The 19,933-nt window shown below is 49.7% G+C and overlaps 1 protein-coding gene across 8 annotated transcripts in view; it reads right to left on the reverse strand.

The window, feature by feature from the left end:
• The window catches only part of TNK2 (tyrosine kinase non receptor 2), a 39,189-nt gene that overhangs the window by 16,221 nt on the left and 3,035 nt on the right, over positions 1-19,933 (reverse strand). For 2 of the 8 annotated variants that reach the window (XM_055400982.2, XM_055401211.2), the window contains exons 1-3: positions 5,593-6,008; positions 2,056-2,236; positions 983-1,053 (exon numbers count right to left, since the gene is read on the reverse strand). In XM_055400982.2, the coding sequence (XP_055256957.2) occupies positions 983-1,053; positions 2,056-2,236; positions 5,593-5,670 (330 nt within the window). In that variant the 5' untranslated portion in view covers positions 5,671-6,008. Of the gene's footprint in view, positions 1-982; positions 1,054-2,055; positions 2,237-5,592; positions 6,009-10,514; positions 10,654-19,933 lie in introns of those variants that run through there. The other 6 variants (XM_055400650.2, XM_055400406.2, XM_055400569.2 and 3 more) reach the window with 5 other exon arrangements.

Raw genomic sequence — 19,933 nt, forward strand, 5'->3', positions numbered from 1 at the left:
ATCTTTCCTCCCAGCAACTGGAATCTCTTCCATTTGCAAGCCACGTTCAGCTGACAAGGCCCTTCACAACCTTTTTCTCAATGGATCCTCCCCAAGGCTCTGAGGTGAGCTGGGCAGTGTGGCTAGCACTGACCACAGTCTCAAATCTGGAGAGGTCAACTGACTGGCCCAGGGACCTCCAGTGAGTCGGAGGTAGATCCAAGACCCCTGAGTCCTGCACACCACACAACTCTTCTCTCCTGCCTTCACCCGCCCCAACACACTCATCCTTCCTGAAAACCTGGGCAAGGGACCAGGACAGTGTCCCCAGAAAAGGCCACAGGATCCCAAGAGACAGCCCCTTCGCCAGATCACAGCCAGGAAGTCTCTGCTGCCCAATCCCAGGTCCAGCTGTTTGGTACTGCCCACCCCCAACCCAGCCCTGAGGCCAGAAGTGGGGCGGGAAGGCCCGGCTGGTTCATTTCCTCTCACATTGTCTTCCAGACAATGGGCAAAGTTCCACTGAGTCAGACCTGGGACTCACCACTCCACAGACCCAAATTAGAGCAAGGGGGGTGGGGCAGGCCTTGGGGAAGGAAGCTGTCAGGGGGGCCAGTGGACCAGAGAAACCCTCCACAGACTAGGAAGATGGGAGAGGAGGGAAGCAAAGCCATCCTGGGTCTAGACAGTCCCACCACCCCACACTGGACACCTGCCCCAACCCTCAGCGCAAGGGCTCAAGCTACAGTGCACTTGTCAACAAGCGCCTGTTCCATGCCCGGCACCACCGCCCAGCGGGAGGGGACGTGGAGCCAAGGCTGCGCACAGGCCACTCAGCACCGTCTCCAGCGGAGACAGACACTTAGCCAGGCAGCTCTACAAGTACCCTGCCTGATAAGACCCCGGAGGAGGAGGTCTGTACAAAGTGTGAGATTATACCGCGGGGAGTGGGGGAATGTGCCCCGATGAACCCCCACTCCCATCTCCCTCCCTGTTCACCCACCTTGCTCATCCAGGACTTGCGTTTGCACATGGCCTTCCTCCTCTTCACGGCCTCCCACAGTCGCCGCTGGCCTTCGGGGCAGGGGGGAAGGGGAACCCATGCTGTTAAGGCACTGCTCACACCCCCAGAGGCTGCTTCCTCAGTCCCCCTGCGGGGAGGCCACCACTAGACACTGCGCGGTGCAGTGACGCCAAGGGAACAAGCCATCCCCACCAACCAGGGGCCGGCCGCCATTAACCAGATGGGCGCTGCATCCCACTTCCAGGCAATTCTTCTCGAAGTGGACGGAGGTGTTTAACCACCAAAATTGAACAGTAGTACTCTATGTCAACTCTCAAGAAAAAATAGTTAAGGTAATGGATAGAATTTCTTCAACTTTGAGTTTTTCTCCCATAAAACTGTATTATGTTACTGGCATTAACTATCAGTTCTCTAGGCTACAAGCAGCGTAAGTCAGTATCTAAATTCGCACATTATCACTTATTTAGCTATTTTAGGCTGAATGCACTAAAAAGTTGCTAACAGTCTACAAGGAACACCATGACTTCTAGAAGCTACAGTCAGTACTTTTAGGATAAACACATGGGGGCGGGGTGGAAGTTAGCCTATAGAACAGATCTTTGTAGGAGAGACGAGAGAAAGGGAAAGATCAGGAGAAAGGCAGCAAGCCATCTGAGGGTTTTTATCTTTCCTTCTCCACAGACGTCCAGACACTAGCCCTCCGGGTGTTCAGCACAGACTCAACTCTGTATTTACAAATGTAGAAGGAGATGGAAGAAATACAGCCTACATATGTCTGCACAAACAAAACACAGTGTGCAGTTAATCCTGAGTAGCTGGAAATTTAAGTCAGACCCCTCCAACTGCAATTCACCTTCACAACTGCACACTCATCGTGCACAGCATCTACTGATACTCCTCTGCCCCGCCTGGGATCTTGGACAGGGAGTGAGAGCTCTCAGCTCTGCCTGAGAACAAAGCAGGGAGGGCTCTTCCACGAGACTGGCAGTTCTGAGGACAGACAAGGTAACTGGTCCGGGAGGCGACAATGACAGGCCAGCGCCCCCACCTACCAGGCCGGCCCATGCCAATCTTCTCCAGGTCCTCGTTCTTGACATACTCAAAGTGCGACAGGCGGGTGACGTTGAGGTCGTCGCGGAGCCGCAGGAAATACTGCTGTAGTTGCACCTCGGACAGCAGCTCTAGCAGCCAGCCCGTGCCCTCCTCCGGCTGCATGCTGCTGCTCCCCAGCCTCTGTGGGAACAGAAGAGCTGCAGGGACTGCAGAAGGAAGGGAGGTAACATGTGGCCCTGCTACTGCCCTGGGCTCACCCACATCCTACTGTGTGCTGCAGGGAAGGACTCAAACCCCCGTCCTGCTCCCCAAAACAGCTGCACGTCGTAAGAGCCTGCAGCCACGTCCTGTTTCCTATGGCAACAGGGGTAGAATCAGGGTACCTGGGACATGGCCCAGGCCCTGGAGTCAGGGTCCTACTCCCTAAATCTGTCACCTGTGGTCGAGTGACCTGAGATCAAACTCCGTCCTCTGTTTCCCCACCGGCTCTTCGACTCTCCTGGCATCACAAGCTCTGTAAGAATCTGATGAAAATACTGATTGTGTCTCCAGGAAAATACATACATTCTTATTCATAATGTTCTAATTTAAAAAGTTTGGGGGAGGGGTGCAGTGTCCCTGGAGACCCATCCATGAGCTCTGTGGATCTGAGGGACCTCACAGGGACTAGATGAGCTCTACCATGTTCCTCCCAATGCCTGACACTGTAGGAGCCTCTCCTCTGGTCCCAAAACCACTCCCCAGGCACCATGCAGAACCACAGGAGGTCAGAGGGAAAGTGGGTAGAGGCCGGGGCAGGCTCGCAGCTGCAGCCCAGGGAGGCAGCGTGGCTCAGCCACAGTCAACAGTTGTCACGACAGATTGTGGCCCAGTGGTTTCAAAGCTTTTCAATTTTTAAAAGAAATACTGGAAATCGGAATCTATGTGTGAAATCTCACCATTAAAAAAAATTTGAGGGACTTTGCCAGTGGTCTAGTGGTTAAGAATCCACCTTCCAAGGCAGGGGACTCGGGGTCGAATCCTGATCAGGGAACTAAGATCCCACATGCCGCAGGGCAGCTAAGCCATAACTAGAGAGAAGCCTGTGCACTGCAACGAAAACCCCATGTGCAGCAACTAAGACTCGACATAGCCAAATAAATATCTTTAAAATAAAGTTTTTGAAAAGGTAATATAGGTACATGTAAAACACCAAAAGGCACACAGAAGCCATAATAAAGTCTCATCCCCGCCTGCTGCATGGCCACCTCACCCCCTTTTCCAAAGTCAGCTGCGTTAATGGCTTTCACCATTCTTCCAGACTTGTTTTCCCCACACACACATACTCACCCATTACCCACACCATTCTGTTCCTTGTTTACACTTGACATTAGATCTTTCTCCTGACTTTTGAACTATGTCAACTAATTCAAGTTTGAAATATACACACGCAAGCACGTGTGTACACTGTGCTGGCCAAACAAAACTATGTGCAGGTCACGGTCAGACACGGGGCCACCAGGGAGTGGGCTGTGACCTACACTCCCTGGGGCCCAGAGAATGAGGCCAGTGGCACCCTCAAAGCTAGACAGCCTGACTCATCCGACACCAAATCCATCCTGGTCTGAGTAAGACCCCCTCAGAGCTGAGGGTTTGGCCCACCCCTGACCTATGTTCAACCCCCGCTGAAGAAGACAGGCACCAGGGAAAAGGCCAGCTGCTCCGAGACCCCCTCCTCCGTACTGGGAGGCAGCCTTGTCCCCCCAGCTCTCCTCCCAGGTCGCGCTGGGAAAGCAGCCGCTCACAGCCCGGGCCTAGGGTGAGCCTCCTGCCCCCACAGTTCCCAGCGGAGCTGCCAGCCCAATGCCAGGAGCTCAGACTTTCCCAGGCAGCCCCAGGCAGTACAAAGAGCCACGGACAGAAATGAGACGCTCTCAGTTCAAACCCTGGCTCCTTCACCAAGGCGGCGGCCAGAAGGGGGTTTCCAAACTTTAAGCCCTACCCGTTTACCTGCATGGTTCTCAGGAGGGCTGGGTAGCCCCCTAGAGAACATGTCTGCCTGTCAATATGCTGGGGACTGCTACTGACAGTGAGTGGGTGGCTGGGATTCTCATACTGTCCCAAATCCCAGACAACCTAATTTATGCAGGTGAAAAGCTTATTTATAATCCTCTGAACAGAGAACCAAGTTCCATTTTACACACGAACAAGAAAAGTATTTTTGCAATTTTAATATAGACTGAATTTTCCTAGAATGGAACTGCTGTGTAAACTGAGGAGAAACTGGCCTTTTGCTTTGTTCGGAGCTGAGAAGTCGTCCACCATTCAGAAAGCGGCCACAGAAGACAGCCCATCCTTACTATTTCAAATGTCTCCTCTCAGTCAGCACTGCCTGACCAGCACTGCCTGACCACATCTTTGCCTCCATGTTGGTTCTACCTGCGGTCTGAGCATCTGACTGCTTCATAATTGTCCCACTGCACTCACATATTAGAATATATGAGATGTTACAACCGATTTCCTTTCAGTTTTCCTTTATATTACAGGAGGCATTATGTTGACTGACTACACACATAGGCGCATGCACATATACACAGAATAAACAGGCTGTATCTCTATTAATTTTATTTAAGAAAAATAAAAATAACTAATACTTCAACTACAGTTAATCAGATGCTGGGCACAGTTCTAAGCACTTGGCTGATTAACTCATTTAATCTCAACAAAGCCATCCATTACAAACAAGGGGGTATGGACTTGAGAGCAGGGCACCACTTCTTTCCAGAAGAAAGCCCCCAAGGACCCCTGTGAAAATCACTAACCCAGGCAGTGTCTCTCTGTGGAGTGATCAGACGGGGCCAGCTCACGCCTCCATCATCACTACCTGGTCCCTGGAGCAGAGTGATCCCACCCCCTACACGGCTCAGCCTAAGATGAGGCTGGCCACCAGAGCAGGTAGTCTGAAGATCCCCACTGCGTTCTCCCCAGCCCCCAAGTCCCAGTGCTCAAGCCCCTCAACCCTACGCTCCTGGGGGTAGGAGGCAGCCACTCCTGAGAACAGCTCAAAGAACTGCCCTGTGTGGTCAGGGCTGGGGGAGACCCAGGAGCCCCTCCCCTGAAGAAGTCTCTGAGAAAGCACAGTCTGGCCTGTTCCTTTTTCCTGAAACACCAGCTAACAAATCTCCCTGCTCCCCCAGGGCTGCTCTGCGTAGGGGATCATGTGTGGGAAGACGGGAGAGAACACTGGGATCCCAGGGAAAAGAAGAACGCAGCCAGGGTCCAGCCCTGTCTCTACCAGCCCATGTCTTTGCTTCCCCCAGCACAGCCCAGTCCACACACCTGTGTCTGACACGTGTAGCTCTCGTGGCTGGCACACTCACTTCCCACACAACACTATTCTGACACACTCGTCACCAAGAATGCAGCCGCCGGAGCAGAGAGGCCCTGAGCCCCTGTCGAGCCCGCCCCGTCCTGCTCGCCGGCCCTCAGCACAGGGCTGGCTCTGACGAGCTGAGTCAGTCCCGGCTGTCCACTGCCGCCCCCGGCCCCCCACTCACTGTGTACAGTCTCCGCCGGAGTCTGGCTAGAAGAGGGAACGAGAGCTCGAGGCCCGGGAACCGACGAGCTGCTGGCATCTCCACGGAGCCGTACCCACCCTGACCAGATCACCAGGGCTCTGGCCCGAGAAGTGGGGGATGGGGGGGGCCAGTGGTCTCAGCTCCTGAACTGCAGGTATTGCCCAGAAGGGAGGTTGGTTGGCCAGAGGTCTGCCCCAGAGGCCCCCAGAGCCCACACCAGGAGTGGTGAATACGGTAGAAAAATAGGGTGGTCCCCTTTGCTCTATTCTACAGCTGCTTCCACAGCTGGCCAGCCTGGCAGGAGCAAGTTAGCTCTTCTCTGGGGTGGCTGCAGCCTGGGTCCTCTGTCCTGTCTCTCTCTTCTCTCCAGTGCAGTGGTCACAGCTCAGCCCTACTCCCAGGCTCCCCCACCCGACTGCCCGCCCTCCCTCCGCCTCCCTCCCTCCCCAGCTGAGCAGCTCTGACACTGGCTGAAAAAGGACCTTTCTGAATCACTGCCAAGAAGGCGGCGGGAATGGGGGGACTCTTCCTCCCAGCCACCCGCGCTGCCCCCCCACCTCCACATACACAAGGCCCCCTGTCTCTGGCTTCCACCCCAGCCCCCACAGTAGCAGACAACTCCTGGGATTTTAGGGTGGGGGCCATGTCAATCAAGCAGCAATATACAAAGAAGCCCCCATATGTGCTTGTGTGGGGGCTCTGAGGGCTAGTGAGGGGGCCTGGACACCAGAAAGTCAATCCTGGACCTTGCATGCAGACCCTTCAGAGACCCTCCCCCATCTCTCAGCCCCAGCCTTGGCTGGGCGTCTCCTGGCTCAGGCCCTAATGTGGCCCTGTTACCCTGGTGCCCGACGGAAATAGGAGTCTGGCAGCCTGCCAGAGTGGGGCAGTCCAGCCAAGGGTGGGTGGGGGTGAGGACGGTGAGGAGTCTCCACCCCCTCCCCTGGGGTTCCCTTGTCTGCTAAGCACATCACCCAGGATGCCTCCTCCCCAGACCAGCTGGCCAAGATCCAAAGCCCCCTCAAAACAAACAAATAATCCCCTAAACCCTGTGATGGCACCACCCCAAAACTATAGGATTCCAGACTATAAGATGTCTCCTGAACAGCACCTACATACAGGGACAACAGCCCCAGCTAGAGGGAACTGCGTCACTCCATCAACCCCCCCAGGCTCCCCTCGTTCCTAGAGCTGACAATTGATCCCTCTGGCCCTCCTCAAGGGCGCCAGCTGCTCCTACACCCCCCTGACTACAGCCCCCAGACACACCTGACAGCTGCAGGAAGTTCTCTCAGGCTCCCTCAGCCCCCACCCTCAGCCATGCCCAGGAGCCCCTGTTTCTTGCACACTGCTCTCTTGTCCCTCTCCAGCTGGCCACCAGCTCTGGGAGCCCCAGCTGGCTGGTGGAATAGGCAGCTGGGGTGAGAGTTTTGGGGAGTCAGCATCCTAGGCTCTTTCTAGGGCCTCTCTCTCAGTGCTTGACCTTCCCGGCAAGGAGGTGCTGGAAGGGACAGACGTTTCCTGATCTGACCCAAGGCGGGGGGGTGGGGGGGGGAAATGGGACACCCCCAGCAATCAGTCCCTCTTTCCCATCCCCCTCTCATCCCCACCACCCAACACTTCTGATGCCAGCCAGGTGCAGTCTCTCCTAGGTCCTAGTGGATCACCAGTCTTAGAATGGAATCACAGCTAACGGACAAGACGAGGTCAGGTCGCGGTCACACTAGAGCTAACTTTCCCCTAAACTCTGGCACACAATGCCCACAGCACAGAGAAACCTATTACCTACCTCCCACCAAGCACCACTCTGAAGGAGACCCAGACACCTGACTTAAAGGGGACAATTTAAGCAGGATCACTCCCTCTGTCAAAAGTTGGGGGAACTGCTGGATTGGAAGGGCCGAATTGAAAATTACAAGCGCCCAGAAAGATGTGTCCCAAACTCACTGGAACCCCAGACCTGATTCTCCCCTTGCACGTCACGTAAGAACAAACCTCAACAGCTTGCTCAGCAATCCAGCTGTAGGAGACTGTGAAGAAAAGCAAAGCGTGGTCAGGGGTCAGAGCTCAGACCAGCTCTGGACTCCTTTCTCCCAGCCTTGGAAAACAGCACCCTTCTTCCCCAGCTTTGTCCTGTCAGTGACTGCCCTCTATTGGCCAAGAGAGAAAGTGTTTGATCTCCAAGGGTAAGGGAGGCAGACCCATAAACACCCTGATCATAGTTTCCAAAGCAAACAGGGACATTTGGCTTAATATGCAGATTCATAAAGCCAGTAAGAGAGAATGCCCAGGCACACCGACTCTGCGTCCGTGAAAGACTAAACCCATATCCTGGCAGTGCTTCCAGTGCTCCCATGCAGCACTAAGGCAAGCCCAAAAGGCAGCTTAATTGGGTCCTAAGGACTCAGAGACACTGAAGCAGATGTCAGCAAACGAATTCATCACTACTGACTGACTTTCCCCATCCTACCCCCTACACAAATACACCACCCTTCTTCACCGAGCCTCCTAGCCCCCAGGATCTGTCCTGGGGCCCAGAAGCATAGATACCCCTCACTCCCGACAGGCTGTCCTCAGCTCACCAGCAGACGACGGGGTCCGGCTACCTGGCTGCCCCTTTACCTGCGGTTCCTCCTCGGCCCCAGTCAGGCGCTGATATGCAGATTTCTCCCCCATGAAATCCAAACTCCTGGCTTTCGGGCCAGAGAGGGGAGCAGAGCCCTCCCGCAGCCCCCCGCCGCTCCAGCGCACCGGCAGCGTCACTGCCCTGCGTCCTGAGGGGCCGGGCCTCCAGCATGCTTCAGAAGGAGGGCAGGGGCCGTTATAGCGCCTCGGCCAGGGAAAGGCCGGGTCCTCTGCGCCACATGCGCCCCACATCTGCCACCTGCAGCCCGAGCAGAGCGGGTTGCTTAGCGGCCTCTCCTGCTGTGCCTGCGGCTGCCCTTCCCCCAATCCCGAGCCCAGCCTCCATTCCAAGGAGCCACCTCTCCGCAGAGCAGCGCCACCAGCTGCCCTCCCGCCCCGACCCAGAGAGCCAGGTGTGGGTCCGCACCTTTACTGACCACAGACCCACAGCTCCCCTCAGCCAGCTGGCCGCCTCCAGGGATCTGGTTCTGGGAATTCAAGGGCCCCCATACTCCATGATAAGAAAGGGGGTCCATGCAAGAGCCCCTATCCTGACTCAACCCGAGACCCCTCCCTCTAGACCGTGGGGCCTGAAACCTCTCCTTCCAGCCCAGCTTCTACCTTGCTCCAAGAATGCGCCCACCTGGCAGGCTCCGCAATGCACCGCCGCGGCTCCGCACTGCCGCTCCGCACTCCGAGCTAACCTGCCCAGCCCACTCCTCGCCGGCTATGGAAGCCACGCCCCCGGCATCCGCACTGGGAAGGAGACCGCAGGCCACCGCAGCCCCCGCCTCCGGCTCTCGGCCTTGACTTCTCCCCGCCGCCGTCCCTCCCCCATCCCTCCCCAAGACTGTGCTGGCCCAGCGCCAGGGAGCTCAGCCTTCAGGGCCGGGGAGAGTACTGGGGCTGACCTCTCTGGCTTCAGAAGAGTGCAAGTACCCACACTCCCTGCTGGAGGAGCTGCTCCAACACGAGTCCAATGGGCAGTCTCCCCAGTGCCAAGATGAGGACACTGCCAATGGAGGAAGGCCCACTGCAGAGGTTCTTCCTCTCCCTCCAGCCCGGAGGGCCCCAAGGTGCCACATGCACACCCTCTCATTATGATGGCATGTGAAGCATCCACTGACTCCTCAGCACCAGCTATTTAGGGCTGAGCTCAAGGCACCCTCACCCCTTTGGGGTTTGGGGGGAGGAGGGAAACGCTGAGACATCAACACACACCACTTCAAGACTGAGGAAAGAGACCCCAAGTGGGCACCAAGTGAGTTCCCATAAGGCTCACAGTCTTCAAAAGTTCCTTCTCCACCTTGAAGCACGTTGGTACAGGGGATGACCCTGCCAGGGTGCGTGTTGTTAATCACTCAGTTGTGTCTGACTCTTTGCGACCCCTTGGGTGGTAGCCCACCAGGCTCCTCTGTCCGTGAGATTCTCCAAGCAAGAATATTGGAGTGGGTTGCCATTCCCTTCTCCAGGGTTCTTTCTGACCCAGAGATCGAACGGGGGTCTCCTGCATTGCAGGCAGATTCTTTACCGCTGAGCCACCAGGGAAGCGACCCTACCAGGCAGGGTGCTTATTCTAGGCAGAAGCTCCTCTGCTCCTACGGCAGGTCTCCAGAGCTCTAGAAGGCAGAAACTGGTTTTGGGAACAGCAGCAGGAACCCAAACTCAGGAGACTGTGGAGAGAGAGAGGTTGAAAAAGATGCCCACGCATCCCTTCTCCGGGTTGGATAAAGGGTCCGATCTAAACCATTCCCTCTTCCTGCTTTCTCCCTTCCTCCTCCCTTTCCAAATCTCTTGCCTCCTACTGCCATCCTGTTACAAGACATCCACAAGATCCAAACTGCCTCTCGGGTTTGGGGAATCCACCCCACAGGTACACCCTGTGATCAACAACTTGGCCCCTTATCTCCAAAGGGAGCCGCTAATGGCCAGGAACCAGCCTGCCTCTGCTGTCCACTCCCCTCCCCCAGGCTCTCCTACAGCATCAGTGTAGTGACAAATCCACACTGAGGAGCAGACGTGACATGTAATTTCCGGCCAGAGGATTTTCCAAAACAATCTACCGTATTCTCGGGAATATATGCCATCCCCACCTCCAGGCCAGCCCTCTCCCACGTCTGCCTTCCCTCTTCTCCAGGCCCTGGAGGGAAGATAACATACAGGAGAGGAGAAAGAGTGTGTGGGGGGAGGTGGGGGGTAGGTTATGGCTCTTCCGACCTGAGGATTATCTTGCCTCCACATGCTAGCCCCACCAAGCCCAATCAACTTCAACTCACCCCTCTGTGTGCAGGGCTTAAGCTTCTGAACCAGGGCCAGGCTGGTTCCCCGTGGGACTTCATCCCAGAGGAACTGCATCAGGAAACCTCACTCCTTCAGGTCATCCCAGGTCTGAAATCACACTGGTCTGGGAGGAGGCTGGCCACAGGCCAAGGAAGAGAAGAGGGTGATTCAGACACACACCATGGCTGTCCACACCCTCTCCATCTCCAGGACGCTGCGACCCACTCCCTTCTAGGGGAGCTTGGCAGCTGAGGTCCTGGGACAGTCAAGGCTGAGGCATATTTGCCAGCACTGCTGGGCCCACAGGCCTTGAGTCTAACTAACCCTGAAGGTTCTTCACCCTTCTCCTTAACTGCTGGTATTTCCTAAGACTTTGAAACTCTCCCTTCCCTCTCTCCGTACCTGGGGGGTGGGGTGGGGGGTCACCTCCTCTCCTCCCAGGGCTCTGATTAGCCCCATGTGCATTCCTGAACTCCTGAAGCTCTAGACCTGTGTTTCCAGACATGTCCAGCTGGCTCCGCCAGGGGGATGAGGGGGCACCACATGTGTCCACACTGAGCTCAGCCTCCCCCACCTTAAACCAAGCTACCGTGTGCTCCTGTATCCGGACTGAAAATGGCATAAGCCAACGCCAGCCACCTAGGCTGGAAACCTCACCCTTGGCTCCCTGACCATAACTTCCTACTCCCCCATGGGGCAGACCATAAAATCTGCTCTCTGCCTCCTCATTCTTCCTCCCATCAATCTCCCTGGGACAAGAGTCAGAAAGAACCTGAACTGAAATCTTGGCTGTATCACTCTCTAATCATTTGGGCAAATGACAACCTCTAAGCCTCAATTTCCTTATCTGTAAAATGGAAATAAACAGTGCCTCCTTCATCAAGTGCAAACTCAGTGAGATCACGAATAGCACACTAAGCACAGCATCTGGTACACAGTTCCCTACTGTTACACTGCCATCTGAACACAGATCTGAAGTGCCTTTCCTGCTTACATCCTTCGGTAACTCCTCACTGAGCCAACTACAAGGCCCTTCACAACCCACCTCTTGTATATTTGTCCACCTCCACCTCTTTTATCATTTCCTTCAACTGTCTCCATATTCCAACCAAATCAAATAGCCTTTCCTGGAGCTTAATGTCTTTGCGCTATGCTTTGCGATTTACTGTCTACATCATGAACTCCTATACATCCCTCAAGACTCAGCTAAAACGTCACCTCCTTTGTAAATTCTTATTTCCTAATCCCAAATGGTTATTTTTTTGACAATGCTTCCTATGTTATCTTGTTAAAGTATATTTGAAAACAAAGTGGCATATCACATAATAGTACATGTGAAAAACAGTCAAGAGAATTAAAAAAAATTTAAATTATCCATCATGTTCTGATCCTTTAAGGGTCACTGTTTCTGTATCACTCTGTATTAACATAAAATCCTATTAAGGGAGCCCTACGTATGTACCTTTCTTGTGGTTTGTACATTGTAAAATGACCATCTGTTTATATCTGTCACCCTGAAGGAAGAATCTGGCAAGGCACCTGGTCAAGACAGTTCGCTGAAAAGGACCTCAAGCCCTTGTGATGGACCTGTCTCTACTCCAGTGAGCTGGTGCCACTTACGTCCCGTGAATATCAGGAATAAGCCTGGCTGCCCTCGTTGGCTCTGGCTTTGCTCTGCTTCCCCCCCAACCCCTACCCTCCGTCATTATTTCTAATCCAGAAGAGCAAGTACCTTTGTGGGAAGAGGGGCTACCAATCTCATTATAGTTACCCCTGTCCCAGAACTACTAAGCTACTTTGCTCCCACAAAGCTATTTCAACCCTGGGGACAGCACGGCAGTCCCTCAAGACGGAGGGGGAGTTTTGACTGAAGGCTGCCTTCTCATCAGACTGGACGGACACGCTGAGGGAGGGAGAGCTGGGGTACAGGATGCCACGGGGTTGACTGATGGGAAGGAGGTCTGGTTTGTCAGGCATCCCAGCCTCAGAGAGAGAGAAAGGACAGGGACAAGGGAGTGAGAGGGTGGAAGGGCAGGGCGTGGAAGCCGGGATGACACGCCGGGTACAGGGACCCTCCTATGCCTCAACTCCTTGGACTCCAACAGAGAAGGAAGTGTAACTTTCAGAAAGCAAAGGAAAGAAGCTGACTAAACACCACAACACAGACCCAGGCTGAGCCGAACACCTCCCCACATCTATCAATTTGGTCTTGAAAGTATTATATAGCTGTTTCATGCTCCACCAGTTGAAGACTGGTGTGCCAACCCTGACACCCGCAGAGAGGACACACTGAGAGTCCTGACACATTCCTGAAGCATCCCTCCCCCGCATAGAAACACCACCCGCGTGTGTCAGTGGGTAAATTCCAGCAGCTGTCTGCGTCTCTTGCACACACACACCACACACGCCTGAGTGCCAGGGCTGGGATGCAGGGCACTGCAGCGAGCGGCCTCTCAGCACCCTCTGGCCCAAGCATCTTCACGGCACCAAGGCCCAGAAGTACAGGCTCCTGGGAAGAGATGAAGGATGGAGTCCGGCTCCCAGCAGCCAGCCACTCCCAGAGCTCTTCCAGGGCTAGTCTGGCTCAGGCCTCACCCCACCCCCACCCCCAGCAAGAGCCTAGAGCTGAAGGGGCCTATTGTTGGGGCCTGGAGGTGGGGTGGGGAATGAAGCCAGAGCTGTGAGCTGGAAAGCATTTACTCTGAGAGCGGGACTGCTCATCCCCCTGGGACTGTGTCCATACCAGAACCCCAGGAACTAGGAATATCCAGTGCAGGGTGGACTGCTGAACTGGGAGAGGAGTCCGAAGGTGGCAGTGAGAGAAAAGTCAGGGACTACAAGATATTTTAAGGTACCTTAAATCCCACCCATTTCAGCCATAAAGAAACTGAAACCCTGCAAGGGAAGGGCCATGCCAGGTCTCAGGTGCCTTAGAAGTTGTCATAGGGAATGGATCCCTACGAGTCAGAGGAGATCAACAGTTCAGAGCAATGGTGATTCCCTTCTAGCCATGAAGGGGCAGCCTTGCCAAGGTCAGGGGCCTGCGAGGAGAACTTGCCTCAGTGGGAGTCACAGCATCCAGGCGACAGGCAGAGACAGGAAGAACCCGGAGTTCTCACCTCCAGCAGAAGCCTGTGGCTCCCAGAACCCAGAGATGCTGAAAGACGGCCCAGACCAAACTTCTCAGCACCTGCGTCCTTCAGCCACTCACCGCATTCCCCCCACGTGCTCACCCTGTGCTAGGTTTGGGGGAGCATGAAGGAGAAGTCACAAGCCGGGTCCTCAAAAAGACAAGCGTGCAAGTTCTTTACTAAAAGCTTTTATTTTTTATCGCCTGAATAACCTTCCCCCTTACTACCCTACGTTATCCCAGTTTTACAGATGAGGAAACTGAGGCTCTGGAGACATGACCAGGGTCATGCAGGGAGTAACAGGTGAACCAGAATTCAGTCCATATACAACCGGACACGAAACAGCCTGGTTGGAGGATTGGGGTTCATGGAGGGCAGAACTGGAATCCTATTTGTTTATATTTAACTGAATGAATTCATGGATCCTGGGAGGAAGCTTAAAGAGGGGACAGAGGTCTCAGGAAAAAATACATGGCACACATGCACGTAATTCCACTTCTTCCCAAAACCCTACTGAGGTGGCAATTGTCAAAACAGAAACTTTCTGAAAGGCAAAAGTCCCTAAGGACAGGAAGAAGAGTAGAGGGGAAAAACCACAACAAAGCTTTAGAAGCCAGAAAGCAGATGAGCCAGTAGCTACGGACAGCAGACCTGAGAATATCCCCAGTCTCAGGGTGAAAAGTCCCTGACTGCCCCCCACAGAATCCTCAGAAGGCCTGGAAACTAGCAGCCCCAGAAACCTCTAGAAGAAGAACAGGAGACAGAGAGAAGTGCTAAAAATACACAGGATTAGTTAAAAGCTGTTTAAGAAGCAGCAAGACCCCTCTGGACTCCCTCCCCAATACAAAGCCACTGGGTGGCTGCCCTGGTGCCACCCAGCAAAATCAGGACTTTCCTTCAGAGGCAAACTGCAGGTCTCTGACTGGCACAGCAGGTTTGGCTGAGAACCGGGTGCCATGGCCCTAAAAAGGAAAGCACACGTAGACACGGCGATTCTAGTCCCTCTTCTCCATTCCCTCCAGCAACATGGAGCCAGGCCTCCATCTCCTAGTAGGAGACAGGGCTATCCTTTCTGGGGACTCTGATCAGGCAAGAAAGAAATCAACACTGGGAGTCCCCCTCAAACTGTCCAGCCAGGCCACCATACAAAGAAGCGCTGTCAACAAGACCACCCAGTGCTCTGCAGCCAAGAGCAGAGGACAAAAGAATCTTCAGACACCCAAGCAAAGCTTCTAACATGGAAGAAAGTAAAACACAGAAAAAAGGAACTGAGAAGAGACTACACAACAGAAGAAAATTTTGACAGAAGATGCTCATTAATATCTTGAGAGAGACAAGATGTTTTATCTTGTCTTCTTATACAAAACAAGAAGAGGATATTATTTTTTTTAAACAAGGGGAATAAAAAATTACAAACAGGACAGGAGACATAAAAAATTCACAGACCCATCACCACCCCTCCCAGCAGTCTTGCCCTGCAGTAGGTTCTTATAAATTTGTTCAACAGATCTTTTTGCAAATCTATTTGTTGAATAAATAATTGAGGTACTATTTCACAAACTTTAACGCTGATACAGATCACCTGAGGAATCTTGTTAAAATGCAGATTCAGATTCCACAGATATGGGGTAGGGCCTAAGTTCTGCATTTCTAACAAGCTCCCAGTGATAACGTGCTGGTCCTCAGTCTACACTCTGAGAAGCAACGGTCTCTGCTAAACTCTGGAGCAGTGGTTCTCTGCACTAGCTGTGTATTAAAAAATCACCTGGTGGGTAGGAATGTGTCAATGCATGGGACCCACCCACGGAGATTCTAAACTTGGTCTAAGTGAGATTTAGACACCATATCTTTAAGTCTCTTCAGATGAATCCAGACTGGGGTTAAGAACTGCTGCTCTGGAGAAAGCCTGTAATTGTGCTAATCATTGGTCCTGGCCAGAACCCTGACCACTCTCAGAAGGCCCTTCTCATCATGGCCATGAGCACCAGTTTACGGGACTGCTTCCTATACAGATGATAATTCTTAACACTAAATCCTATTAATGTCAGTGGATGGAAAAATCATTCTACTAAATTTCTAGGAAATTCATTCTGAAATTTTCTTCCTTAGATTCACACAATTCTCTTAATTTTTCTAATTAAAAAAATCTGAGTCTTAAAATGTTAGCAAATTAAGTCTTTTTTAAAAAAAAAGGTTGGTTTTTTTTTTTTTTTTAGTGAAATATGGATATTTCCCTAGCCAAAAATCCTAACCCATTCTTCCAATGTTTCTATTAAAACTTTAGGTGAATTTAGTAGTTTTCTGTCTATCTTATCCATGCCATGGGATAAAATGACATCAACAGACATTATCTGCTATCAAAATTGCTAAAATCACAACAGAAGGGATGGAGGAAAAGTACAGGGAATTGACACAATGGAGAGCAAAAGTCCACACCAAAGCTACATAATTAAAGAATAATGGAGATGAAGAAAAGACGCTATAAACTTCTGGGCAAGGGGACAAAACAAGGACTGGGAATGACTTTAGACATCAATGTTAACTCTGGAACTTAACAGCAATGTTTTTAAGATTCCAGAGCAATTGCCAGTCTGAAAGTGAAAGTCGCTCAGTTGTGTCCAACTCTTTGCAACCCCATGAACTATACAGTCCATGGAATTCTTCAGGGCAGAATACTAGAGTGGGTAGCCTTTCCCTTCTCCAGGGGATCTTCCCAACCCAGGGATCGAACCCAGGTCTCCCAAATTGCAGGTGGATTCTTTACCAGCTGAGCACAAGAGAAGCCCAAGAATACTGGAGTGGGTAGCCAATCCCTTCTTTAGCAGATCTTCCCAACCCAGGAATTGAACCGGGGTCTCCTGCATTGCAAGAAGATTCTTTACCAACTGAGCTATCAGGGAAGCCCATTTCCAGCCTAGATTTCTATATTCAGTAATTGACTTGAGTATCAGACTGGCAAGGTCTCAGAATAATCTACCACTCTTTCACACTCCTCTTGGGAAGCTACTGAACGATGTACTATACCAAACTAGAGAATAAACCAACAAAGGGGAAGATAGGAAATGGGAAATGCAACACAGAAAGGCAGTGATGGAAATGCCCAGGATACTGAAAAGGAGAGCCCAGCAGGCCAGCTAAGCATCAGTGATAGACAGCAATTAATCCATGCTGTCAGAGCACAAGGTCTGAAAGAGACTTCCTTCAGAAAGGTGAATTTGATAGAATTCTTAACAGAATTGACATCCTAAGAAATTTAGACAGCTAGTGGAGAGTCTAACTGAAAGGTACATAGAAAACTAAGCAAACAAGAAAAGTCAACTCCAGAAAAAACAAAAAGTGTGCAGGAAAGGAAAAGTCACGGTTTACTATGTCATACCATAAACAATGAATAGCAGACTGAAGAAAAAATGAGATACATCCAGAGTGGATGGACTGGAAGATGCGAAGAGCAGAGGGTGGTAATGAGAGAATTAAAGTCTCCATCTTTGGCCAAGACAGAACAATATAGATCAAACTTACTCTCCTGACAGAAACAACAGAAAAATGGAAAAAATATACAAAATGGTTTTGAAGACACTGTATACCAAGATACAAAGACCAGTGATACCTAGGAGACAGGAAACAGGAATTCAGCCCTATAGTTGAGTTTCCAGGCTACAGAACAGGGAACTAAAAGCCCACAGATTCAAGAAACTCAATGACTCAAACACAAGACACAAGAAGAAACTATATCATTGCACATTATAACCAAATTGCTCAAAGTCAGTGATAACATCTCAAAAAGTAGTTGGGAAAGGCAAGGGAGACAAGCTATATACAGGGAACAAATATGACAACAAATTTCTTGCAGAAAACAATGGAAATGAGAGGACAGAGGCACTATATCATTAAAACTAGTGATTTAGAATTCTATTCCACTGAAAATATAGTTTTAAAATAAAGACTAAATAAACTTTAAATATATAAAAAATGAAAGAATTCAATACCAGCAGACCTGCACTACAATAAATATTAACAGAAATCCTTCAGACAGAAGAAAAATAATACTATATAGAAACGTGTGTGTGCAAGTTGCTCAGTCATGTCCAACTCTGTGCAACCACATGGACTGTTGCCCACCAGGCTGCTCTAGCCACGGGATTTCCCAGGCAAGAATACTGGATTGGGTTGCCACTTCCTTCTCCAATATAGAAACATAGATTTATGCAAAGAAATGAATAGCACTGGAAATGGCAACTACATGGTTAAATAGTTAACATACTTTTCTTACTGTTCAAAATACTTTAAAAGATAAATTAACTGTTTAAACAAAAATTTTACCATTGCTGCGTGGGGGTTGTCACATGCATAAATAAAATTTTTGATAATAATTGCATAAAGGAAAAAAAAGTGAAAATGTACTATTTTATGGTTCTTACATCACTTGAAGAAAGACTATAATAAATTAAAGATGTATATTATGAATCCTGCAGACATTACAAGGAAAGAAAACTATCCTCATAAAAATAGATGCAAAAAATCTTAACAAATTCTTTAGAAAACAGAATTCAACAATAGAAAGAATAACCATCATGACCCAGTGGAGCTTGTCTCAGGAATGCAAGGTTGATTTAGCATTTGAAAAAATTAATGCATTACAATTCCACACATGAACTAAAAAAGAAAATCCTATGATCATTTTGATAAACACAGAAAAAGGCATTTGACAAAATCCAACATCCATTTCTATGGATTTTCTATTAAAAATCCCAGTAAAATAAGAATAGAAGGGAGCTTCTTCAAACTGATAAAGATCATACATGAAAAACTTAAACTATTCATAATGGTGAAATACTGAACACTTTCCCCTGAAGCTCAGGAACAAAGTATCTAATCTTCCACTTAATATTATACCAGAGGATTAGCCAGTGCAATTGGGCAAGAAAAAGAAATAACAGACATAAAGATCAGAAAGGAAGAATTAAAACTGCCTGTGCTAGCAGATGACATGACAGTCTATGTATAAAATCCAATGGAAGCTACAAAAAAGCTGCTGGAACAAGTCTGTTTAGCAAGGTGGGAGGATATGAGTATATAATATTCAGAAGTAAAAAAATGGAAATTGAAATTTAAAGAACAAGACCATCTTACACCAACATTGTTGGCAATAGCAAAAGGTTGTAGCAATCACTGATTGATGAATAAATGAAACGTAATATAGTCATACAATGGATGACTATTCAGCCTTAAGAGAAAAAATTCTGACACGTGCTACAACATGGATTAACCTTGAATACATTTTGATAAGTGAAAAAAGCCAGTCACAAAAGGACAAATACTGTATGAGGTATTTAGAGTAGTCAAATTCATAGAGACAGAAAGTAGAATGTGATTGCCAGGGGCTGAGGTAGAGGAGGAATACAGAGGTTGATCAATAGGGACAGAGTTTCAGTTTTGCAAGATAAAAAAATGTTCTGGAGATGGATGACAGCAATGGTTGCACAACAACATAAATGTACCTAATCCTACTGAACTATACACTTAAAAATGGGTAACACGGTAAATTTTCTGTTGTGTATATTTTACCACAATTAAGGTAGGTAAATTTTTAAACAAAATGCTGAATTCCATTAAAAATGCCATTTATAACATCAAAAATATTCAATACTTAAGGATATACCTGACAAAAGATTTAAAAGGTTTGTACACTGTAAACTACAAAACACTGGTGAAATTCTTAAAAATCTAAATAAATACAGAGGTACACATTGTGCATGGGTCAGGTTCAATATTCTAAGATAGCAATTCTAAATAAACAGAAATATACATTGTTCATGGGTCAGGTTCAATATTGCTAAGATATCAATTTTCCCCAAACTGGTCTATAGCGTCAATGCAATTCCAGCAGGCTATTTTGTAGAAATTAACAAATGGTTCTAAAATACAAATGTGCAACAAACCTAGAATAACTACAGCAATTCTGAAAAGGAAGAACGAAGTTCAAGATCTTTCCGTGATTTTAAGATTTACAATAAAATCTAGTGATCAAGATAATGTGGTCCTGGGATAAAGATAGAAAAGTTAGATCAATGGAACAAAACAAAATTCACAATCACATCTACACATACACAACTGATTTTCAAAGAAGGTACAAAGACAACTCCATGGAGAAACAAGTCTATTCAAAAAATTCTGGTGAACAGCTGGACCTCCACATGCAAAAACCTGAACACCCTGCACCATATACTAAGTCAAGAATTAAACCCAAATAGACCATAGACCTAAATGTAAAATCCGTAACTATA

The sequence above is a fragment of the Moschus berezovskii genome, chromosome 1, assembly GCF_049115385.1.
Source record: "Moschus berezovskii isolate FMDL1 chromosome 1, NW_MosBer_1.0, whole genome shotgun sequence".
Lineage (NCBI taxonomy): Eukaryota > Metazoa > Chordata > Mammalia > Artiodactyla > Moschidae > Moschus > Moschus berezovskii.